Here is a 10,706-nt window from a genome sequence, read left to right on the forward strand (position 1 = left end):
CGCGGCTCGCAGTTGCTTCTTTGCCGCCGGCCTGACGCCCCGAGAGGCCAGCACGCATGGCCACAACAGAAACCTCCGGGTAAACACCAACATAAAAAGAAAAATAAACAGACGAAAAGCGCCATTCCCTGGCGCGCCTCGCATTAAGCAGCCGGCCTGGGGGCTCCCAGCCCACATGGCCGCTAAGGAGACCTCCCGGGAAACACCAACATAAAAAAAAAAAAAAGGCCGGCCGCTAGGGAGCCCCCGGACTGACGCCCCGAGAGCCCAGCCCGCATGGCCCCAACAGAAACCTCCGGGGAAACACCAACATAAAAAAAAAAAACCAGACGAAAAGCCCCATTCCTTAGCGCGCCTCGCATTAAGCCGCCGGCCTGGAGGCTCCCAGCCCACATGGCCGCTAAGGAAACTTCCGAGGAGAAACAGACATACAAAAAAAAACCAGACGAAAAGCCCCATTCCTTAGCGCGCCTCGCATTAAGCCGCCGGCCTGGGGGCTCCCAGCCCACATGGCCGCTAAGGAAACTTCCGAGGAGAAACAGACATACAAAAAAAAACCAGACGAAAAGCCCCATTCCTTAGCGCGCCTCGCATTAAGCCGCCGGCCTGGGGGCTCCCAGCCCACATGGCCGCTAAGGAAACTGCCGAGGAGAAACAGACATACAAAAAAAACCAAAAACAAACGCACCATTCCCTGGCGAGCCTCGCATTAAGCAGCCGGCCTGGGGGCTCCCAGCCCGCATGGCCGCAATGGAAACCTCCGGGGAGACACCGACATAAAAAAAAAAAAAAAAAAAAACCCGAAAAGCAACATTACCTGGCTCGCCGTCTATGCAGTGGTCCCCAACCTGCGGGCTGCGGCCTGGCGCCGGGTCGTGAAGGCCATGGCGCCGGGCCGCAGCTCCCTCTCCCCGCCCCCCCCCCCCCGCAGTAAAAAACTTCCCAGGCCGCAAGCTTGCGGCCCGGGAAGCTACTTACTGCGAGAGGGCGGGGAGAGGGAATCAGGGCCGGGCTGTGCCCGTGCAGGCCGCGCCCGCGCGGCCCGATCCGCGGGCGCGGCTCGCGGGCGCGGCCCGATCCGTGGGCGTGGCTCGCGGGCGCGGCCGGGCGCGGCCCGATCCGCGGGCGTGGCTTCCGGGCGCGGCCCGATCCGCGGGCGTGGCTTCCGGGCGCGGCCCGATCCGCGGGCGTGGCTTCCGGGCACGGCCCGATCCGCGGGCGTGGCTTCCGGGCGCGGCCCGATCCGAGCCGGGTGCGGCTCGATGCGCGGGCGCGGCCGCCACCAACAACGGGCTGAGCGTCTCCAGACTCCAGTAACCAGCTCTCTCCTGCCCTCCAGCCCGGCTGCCTCCGCTTCCTGCCTTGCACACGCACTCCGGTAAGCCACGGGCCGGGGGGCGGGCCAGGATTACTCGCTGCCGCCTCCCCAGATGGCCAACACCTGGCCTCGGTGCTCTGGCCCCGCTGGCACCTCTACCTCCACAGCCTCCCTAGAGCCCGCTGTATTTGGATTACAGCGGGCTTATTTTCTAGTATATATATATATCTTTAAGATGATGGATATGATTATTTCATCTGGAGAAAAAGCATGAATCCTGTACGAATTTGAACTTTGTGCATTGTGTTACAGGTGACTGACTACAAAAAGGAAAATTACGATTGATAGATAAGAAAGAGATGTGGGGCATATGTATTACATTGTTATATACATACATTTATTCATAATGAAATTTTATACTGAGATTACTAATTCTGTTTATCAATTAAACACACCAGTGATCCCCCAGCCACTCACTGGTGTGTTTGATGCCAGAATGCTTCAGTTGCAAGGGAGGAGTGTGGGATGAGGTCCCTGGCATCGAGACATGTGCATAGACATGCCCAATTTGATCGGAAGTGAGCCACTCCACCCTCACCCCCCCCCATCATCTTGCAAAAATGTTTTAGCCACTTCATAATGGTTCTCCATGCTGAACACGTAGAGGGGTGACATGCCATACAGGTTCGATCACAAGCGATTCCCCAACTCTGTATCCCAACATTTGGGGGGGATCTTCCAGCACCCTGCCAATGCTTCTCCACTCCCCACACGACCTCCATGAAAAGTCTGGTACCTCTAGAGTCTTCCCAGAGTGAGAGAGTGATGACGGTCCTACCACACAGGGCTGGCGTGTGCCTGCAAAGAGCCCCCAGAACCCCTCCCTTCACACAGGTGTGTCCTTGGAGCAAATAAAAGGGCAATCATGGACCTATGGGATTCAGTTAACTGTTAATGTTGCTGTTAATGTTTTAATTAAGAAAAATCATTATCACCGTATGTTGCTGTTACTACTGTTGTCATCCTGCTGTTACTATTGAGCCATGTTTTTACCTGTATTATGATCTCCAAGTTTTCTGTAAACCACCCTGAGCCATGAGGAGAAGGCGGTATATAAATATTAATAAATTTTAAAAGTTTCAACTAATTAAAACCAAGCTTCAAAGGCACATACACAAACATGAACAAAAAGAGGGGTGCTGTGAGTTTATTAGCCAAGTGGCCATGAGCTTCAATCTCCTGCTTTCCCCTTTTTTTGGGATCTCATGGTACATGGTCACATATCCTGACCAGCAAACAGTGGACCTTCCACAGGGACAGGCATGGCTAACATGCCTCCAATACGAACAAAACGTTTCTTTGGCTTGCTGAGCTCCTCGTCTTTTTGTAGATCATCACTGGTAATTTCCTGGCTTCTTCCATCATCAGCCACATCAACCTTGAAATAATAGTAGCAGACAAAAGAGAAAGTTGCTGTACTATTACACAGTTTTAGGAAAATAGTTGGTGTTTATACCTTGCTTTTCACTACCAGAAGGTGTCTCATGGACCGTTTATGCACTGGGCACTTCACTGCCACAGCTCTCGTGCAGGAGCACAAATCGGGGGCAGATGAGGTGCACTGGGACAAATGCTCCCCCGTGTGGGTGCAGGAAGAGGTGGGGCAATCTGCCACGACTAAAACTCCAGCCTGCAGCCCAGCATGAAACCTCCAGTGCATAAACGGTCAAAGTGGCTTACAATCGCCTTTCCTTCCTCTTCCCATAACAGACAGCCTGTGAGGGAGGTGGGGCTGAGAGAGCCTTGAGATTACTGAAGAAGAAGAGTTGGTTCTTATATGCCACTTTTCTCTACCCAAAGGAGTCTCAAAGCGGCTTACATTTCCCTTCCCTTTCCTCTCCCCACAACAGACACCCTGTGAGGGAGGGGAGGCTGAGAGAGCCCTGATATCAGTGCTCGGTCAGAACAGCTTTATCAGTGCCGTGGCGAGCCCAAGGTCACCCAGCTGACTGCACATGTGGGAAGCCGCTTTTATATGCCGCTTTTCTCTATCAGGAGTCTCAAAGTGGCTTACAATCACCTTCTATTCCTCTTCCCATAAAAGACACCCTATGAAGTAGGTGGGGCTGAGAGAGCTCTGAGAGAAACTGCAATAAAAAACATTGAAAGATGCATCCTCCCTGTCTAATAATGTTGCCTTAGACTGTCAAAAGCTGCCTTAGACTGAGTCAAAACATTGGTCCATTTAGCACAATATTGTCTGCTCTAACTGGTGGTAGAGAAAAGTTCTAGTCCAACCCCCTGCACTGTGCAGGACACTCACATCTCTATTGCTCATCCTGCCACCCCCTTGAGCCTTCACAGAATCAGCCTCTCCGTCAGATGGCTCTCCAGCCTCTGTTTAAAAATCTCCAAAGATGGAGAACCCACCACCTCCCGAGGAAAATAGAGGCATTTATCTCTCAGCCCTTGTCTCTCTTAAAAAGACAGAGAGGGTTAAAGAAGAGGGCTGCACCATAGAATCGAGGAGAAATCTGGAGATAAACTTGAGGAAGCTGCTTTCCTCCATGCTTCACACTGGGATCTAACCCTAAGAAGGAGGCAGACATAGGTGTCCATAGGGGCACTTGATCTCCCAAATTTCTACAGTGTTTTCTTTAAGCACACTGATGCATAGACACTTCCAATTAGTCACCTAGAAGACTGCAATAGCCCCTCCCCCAAGTACTTTTGTGAGTAACTCTGGAGGTTTATTTATTCATTATTTACTTATTACTTAGGAGATCCTAAGATGGTTTGGCTGCCAGGCAAGAGACGTTTGAAGATAGTTTGCATTACCAACCCTGGAATTCCTTGGAAGCTGCCCTTCCAAATGCTAGCCAGGGTGGACCCTGCTTAGCATATGAGATCTGGTGGGCTCAGACTTGCATGGGCTATCCAGGGCAGAGTCTGCATTTACTTTGTTTATTCCATTGTCAATCCTGTTGAATTCAGATTGCTTTGGACTCTTCCTCTCCCCCCCCTCCCCATTGAAACAGGAAAGTCTTCTGCATGTGGTTAGGGTAGTTCAGAAGGGGGGGGGGAGCCAAGCCTCTTTATTTCTTTTCTTGAAGGGGGGGGGGAGAGGAGCCAAGCAGGGAGCCTCTTTCTTTTCTTGGAGGGCTGGGGGAGAAGATTGAAAAAGGCAGAGGAGGGAGAAAAAATCCAGGACCGACAGAAGTTGAGAGAAATTAGGAGCCTCTCCTTTAAGGCAAATTCATCACATGACCACCTGTGGCCGATCACAGGTCCTCTACCATGGAGGAGAGCCCCGATTCAAAACAATGCGATTTTATAATATATTCAGGATTAAAAGCACTCTAAGATATCGCACAATAAAGGTAGGGTCACTCTGGATCAATCCTTCTTGCTGCAGAAGGAAAATTTAAATTGCCCCAAATCCAAACGGAAATCGCATTCTGTGTAGACGGCAGGGACTGAATCGATCTGGGGTTGGAATAAAAGCTCCGTGCAGCTTACACCCAGGTTGCTCTTGGAGGGTGACTAGTTGAAACAGGCTACATTCTGACGCTGTGTCTGAATGTAGAATCACAATTCACTTACTTTGGTGAGATACCAAGGGTGCTTTGTCTGCGGTCTTCGTGGAGGAGGTGGAGGCTTTGGAAACAAAAAATTGAACTTGATCAATGATTCTGGAGGCAGCTCACCAAAAATCGAATCTAGGACTGAAAACAAAGGAATTTAAACGTAGAGGCAAAGAACTCCTAATGTTCAGTCAACCAGCGTAGTTCATTTTTCTGGCCCTGGGCTATATTGAATCACTATTATCAAGATTGCGAGTCTCCTTCTAAAGGGAAGCCTGCAGTGACAAAGCCATGCCACTGGTTCTTATCTCCTTCTCCTCTGCAGGGGGAGATACAGAGAGAAGGGCTTAGGAAGAAGATCAGTTCGGCCCCAAGGCATCTAGGGTCTTAAAGGCACAAATCTATACTAGAAATTGTGCCTGGAAACAAGTGAGCAGCTATTGCATAAAAGATATGATCTATGTGTCCAAGCCCCCATCAGAAGAAAGCTGCTGGATCAGACCAGTAGTCCATCTAGTCCTACGTCAGCCAACTGGTTCCTCTGGACAACCAACAACAGGGTATAGAGGCCAAAGCCTTCTGCTGACGTTGCCTCCTGAGTCAGAGGATTATTCCCTCTGAATGTGGAGGTTCCCCTCAGTCCCCATGGCTAGTAGCCATTGATAGACATTCTCTATGAACATATCTTTAAAACTGTTTATTCCTGTGGCCATTGCTACATCCTCCGGCAGTGAATTCCCCATTTTAATCACTCTCTGAGTAAAGATGTATATCTCTGGATGTTGTGTTTTGGAGCAGCTGAGATTTGTAAGCAGTTTTCAGAGGCAACATAAATACATGGCACAAGATCAGAGGACAGACCTTCAGGGCCAGTTTCCACTTTTTGTGTGTGTGAGCCACAACTGGTATATCACCCAAAGCTGTCCTGAACTTCCAGCCAGAGGCCAAGATCCACAGAAGAAAACAGGGAACCTTTCCATGGCGATATGTTTGTAATGTTTGTAAGAAGAGCCTCTTGTGGCGCAGAGTGGTAAGGCAGCCGTCTGAAAGCTTTGCCCATAAGGCTGGGAGTTCAATCCCAGCAGCCGGCTCAAGGTTGACTCAGCCTTCCATCCTTCCGAGGTCGGTAAAATGAGTACCCAGCTTGCTGGGGGGTAAATGGTCATGACTGGGGAAGGCACTGGCAAACCACCCCGTATTGAGTCTGCCATGAAAACGCTAGAGGGCGTCACCCCAAGGGTCAGACATGACTCGGTGCTTGCACAGGGGATACCTTTACCTTTACCTTATACAATGAGTTTCAATTCAATTTATTTTACAGTTTTTTTATATACCAGGAGGAACAACCATAACAGCTTCTAGATAAATTCTGTTTTCATTGACTTCATCAGTGGTTGAATCCTCCAATCCTCCAAAAACAGTTTGTTGTATCAAAGGTGGCAAAATCCTATTGCCTTTCCTTATATTACTATTTAAATATTTTAGTATCAATTGGCCATAAGCTCTCTAGGGCAGGGGTAGTCAACCTGTGGTCCTCCAGATGTTCATGGACTACAATTCCCATGAGCCCCTTCCAACTCTATTATTCTATGATTCTATGCTTCTACCTTTAATGGCATAAAAAATCTCAAATCCATACAGACAAAAACAAACCAACTAAATACTCAGAGATAATATACACAATGACATGATGATGATGTTAGCCATTCAGTGAAGTCCAACTCTTGGCGATCCTATGGCTCAACTGTCGCCACAATTTTCTATCTTGTACCACTTCTTTTAGTGGTATAATGTTCTGGCTGATGGTGTCTAACCACCGTGTTGAGAGCCTCTTGTGGCGCAGAGTGGTAAGGCAGCAGAAATGTTGTCTGAAGCTGTCTGCCCATGAGGCTGGGAGTTCCATCCCAGCAGCCGGCTCAAGGTTGACTCAGCCTTCCATCCTTCCGAGGTCGGTAAAATGAGTACCCAGCTTGCTGGGGGGTAAACGGTAATGACTGGGGAAGGCACTGGCAAACCACCCCGTATTGAGTCTGCCATGAAAACGCTGGTGGGCATCACCCCAAGGGTCAGGCATGACTCGGTGCTTGCACAGGGGATACCTCTACCTTTTTATAACCATCATGTTCTTTGTCAGCCTGGATTCCTTTTTCCACTTACCAATCTGAGCATCATTGCTTTTCCATTGTGTTGGATCACAGGATATGGCCAAAGCAAGTGAGCCGGATATTTGTGATTTTGCCTTCCAGTGATAACACCAATGCACAATTCACGATTTTAACAAGAAGAGAGTATTAAATCATAATTTATGTACAGAGTACATTGACACCGTTGGATAATAGAATGTGATCCTTCTCACTAAGCATGGCTTTGATAATTTATAGCTCATTCCTGCAGGTCAAACTTAATGATATAATCCTGCATTAAGCAGTGCTGACCAGAGATGACAGGAGAAAGCAGAATATTATGAGGAGGGTATCAGGAACATCACAACCATGCAAGCAAAGTCTCTCTGATACCAGAATTTGACAGAGCTTTCTACAGGTCACGGTCTTATATTGGAGACACGTCATTCCAAGTCCCTTGTTGACTTCTCCCCATTTTTTCCTTGCAGTTATTAAGTGGGACAATTCTGTTTTATAAAAAATTCAAAAATGACCACCATTTAAATTCATGTTTGGGACTGCCAATAAATCAAAGAACAACCACCCTTAAACTAAATTAAGTCCAAGGATCTAACTCTGCTTATAATGGTACTATGAAGCTCTTTTGAAAAAGGGGGAAATTCAAGAGTGTAGAAATGAAAGATGGCGTCAAAACAAGATTGTTTTGCACAAGAGAGAAGTGAAACTGAAAGGAAGTTGGGGAGAGCCTAGTCAGGGGTGCTGAGAAATCTGAAAGCTTCCCTAGTCCCTAGCTACAATATGGTGTGTTCATGTAGGATTGGAAGGGGAGCTGGTACACAAGGGTCATGGCAGGGTCTCTCCCAGCTGTTTCCCACCATGCATTGGTTTGGGTACTGTCTGACCCAGATGCAAAAGGATTGTTATTGTCTATTGATGAAGGGGGAGGAGTTTGAGACCTACATGCTTTCTGGTTCATTTCTTCTTGGCCAGCAGCTTCCACAGAGGCATCTAGTTCATCGATGGACGGTTCAGAAACGGAGTGTTCTTCAAAGTCTGTATGAAATCCCTCGTTTTCTTCATCTGTACTGCCTTCACTTTGACTCGTTGCTCCACGGAATGAGAACTTATCTTCTATTTCGGTTTCATAAAGTTCCTCACTGTTGCTGGAGAGAAAAGAGAAACCCCCCAAATAGAGAACGTGACTGAATCAATTCTTTTTGTGAATTGTCACCACCACATTTGTAGTCATGAGCACTGCACTGCCAAGGACTTTGTTTGCTTGCAGACAGGATCATTCTACTTATTTCGCATGATTCGAATCCACTAAACCAGGGGTAGTCAAGCTATGGTCCTCCAGATGTCCATGGACTACAATTCCCATGAGCCCCTGCCAGCAAATGCTGGCAGGGGCTCATGGGAATTGTAGTCCATGGACATCTGGAGGACCACAGGTTGACTACCCCTGCACTAAACAACACTGGAGCAAGGACCAGTGATGCAGGATCCACTGAAGAGATGAACCTCACAATCCAAAGGTGCCACCACAGAAAATGCCATCACTCGTTTTTACTTGTTTCATCTCTCTAAGTGAGGGCACAGAGGGCTGGCTTTGGGAATAAAGTAACTGTCGGTTGGGAAGTTTCTGGAGATTTGGGGGTAGAACCTGGGAAGGGCAGGGTTTAGGGAGGGGAGAGACTTCAGGGGGATATAATGCCATCGAGTCCTTCCTTCAAAGCAGCCATTTTATGCACGTGATCTGATCTCTGTAGTCTGGAAATCAGCTGTAATGCTGAGAGATTTCCAGACCCCACCTGAAGGCTGGCAACCCTCCTCATGAAGCAGATCTTAATGTTTTTAAGGTTTATGAAGTAACAGGCAAATTGGGGGTTGGCTTAAGCGGGGTCATAACCCTGGAATCTAAATAAACAAAATGGAACACCTTTCACAGAAATAAAATATATTGTTTATTATTATTATTATTATTATTATCATCATCATCATCATCATCATCATCATCATCATCATCATCATCATCATCATCATCAGATTTATGAACCACCCCTCCTTATAAGGCTTGGGGGGATGCACAACATATTAAAACTGATATAACAAATTTGATAAAAATCATACATAATAAAGCATTTACACCACCATCCCATTGCTCTGCAGTTTTCTCAGTTTGCTCTATTCTGACCTCATTCATTAGCCAATTATGCTGGTTATGGTATTTGCAAAATCTTCCCTTTCATTCTAGCACTGTATTACTGTTCACTACTGAAGAGGCAAGCCAGTGGCCTGTTTAAGAAAACCCAGACCAGCTTGCGTCTTTGCCAACAGGGGCAGCTGCAGCGCAAGCCTAAACCAAGGTTCCTTCTATATGTGGAATTCCTGCTTGGCATGTTACCTCCCATCTCAGGATCCTGGACCCTAATGAGTTCTCACTATGACATCAGATTCTGGGTATAAAGAGATGGGGCAGAGGTTCCTGTCCAATCATGGAGGGCTCGTGGACCCGACTGATCTTCATTGTAGTTCTATGACTATAGGCAGGGGTAGTCAACCTGTGGTCCTCCAGATGTCCATGGACTACAATCCCCATGAGCCCCTGCCAGCATTTGCTGGCAGGGGCTCATGGGAATTGTAGTCCATGGACATCTGGAGGACCACAGGTTGACTACCCCTGACTATAGGGACATGTCGCTACTTTTTACTTATTCCATGCCAGGAAGACATCAATCAACCCCCTGCTCAAAGCAGGATCAGCTTTTGATGGAGGAAATTAATTCTGATGGGCCAACTTCCATAAGTCAGAGTATGGGGGACTCTTGGAGAAAGTTCCCTAATGTTTTAAGTACCAAGGCTGGCTGGGATGAAAGAGGAGTTCTTGATAATACTTGCCCGTCTAAGTCCTCCATTATGGTACCCTCCTCTTTTGCTTGGTGTTTGCTCAGGAAGCCGGATTTGCACTGTGCAGAAGTTGTTAACCTGGCTGGACCATTATATTGTCACATCATCAGGTGGCTAGAACATTGTGACTCCATTATTTCAGGTTTTCCCTTCAGCCTATCCCTTGGAAGTGATCTCAGAAGTGGCTAGTCAATGTCTAGCTCCTCAGACTTTTATCCTAAAATTGAATGGGTACCATACTGTTCATAGAATGGTATGGGGATTGCTGTATATGCCTCTGTGGAATAGCTACAAACAGTGGTTTTCCCTGAGCTGTTAGATAACCAAGTCATATTTCACAACCAGTAAATTCCATTTTGGTTCCATCAGTGGTGCACCAGAGCTTGAGACTATTACAACAGATTAGAGTGGCCAGATCAGGAAGCTCAGGTGATGGAGAAAGGACATGAGCTTCACTGTTCAGAATGAGATGGGAAGTTGTTTCTGGTGGAGGAAATAGGCTCTGATGGGTCACAGGGCAGAACCCAGCTGTGCCTGGTGGCTCAGGGAGCATCAAGACAGGGATAGTTGCAAGGCTAGATACTCCGCTGGGGTTTTCTTCTCCTTGGGAACCGTGTGGCTGTTTTTGACCTATTTGGACTGATCACTTAAATAGATTTATTGTTTTGACTTGCTTGATTTTTCTTGTGAGCTGCATCAAGCAGGTCCTAGGGAAGTTACAGATGACATCCCACTTAATAAGCTCCCAGTCGGTGGTGCCCCAGAGTCCTGGGG

At 47.7% G+C, this 10,706-nt stretch overlaps 1 protein-coding gene across 1 annotated transcript; it reads right to left on the reverse strand.

Moving 5' to 3' along the window:
• Positions 1-2,510: 2,510 nt before the first annotated feature.
• Positions 2,511-10,006, reverse strand: LOC143822894 (uncharacterized). The gene is made up of 4 exons (XM_077308602.1): positions 9,924-10,006; positions 7,986-8,188; positions 4,922-5,043; positions 2,511-2,756 (listed from the first exon to the last, which is right to left on the reverse strand). Exons 1-4 carry the CDS (start codon positions 9,938-9,940, stop codon positions 2,595-2,597), a joined length of 504 nt encoding a protein of 167 aa, XP_077164717.1. The 5' UTR covers positions 9,941-10,006; the 3' UTR covers positions 2,511-2,594.
• Between the last annotated feature and the right edge of the window lie 700 nt (positions 10,007-10,706).

The sequence above is a fragment of the Paroedura picta genome, chromosome 13 (genome assembly GCF_049243985.1).
Source record: "Paroedura picta isolate Pp20150507F chromosome 13, Ppicta_v3.0, whole genome shotgun sequence".
NCBI classification, from domain to species: Eukaryota; Metazoa; Chordata; class Lepidosauria; order Squamata; family Gekkonidae; genus Paroedura; species Paroedura picta.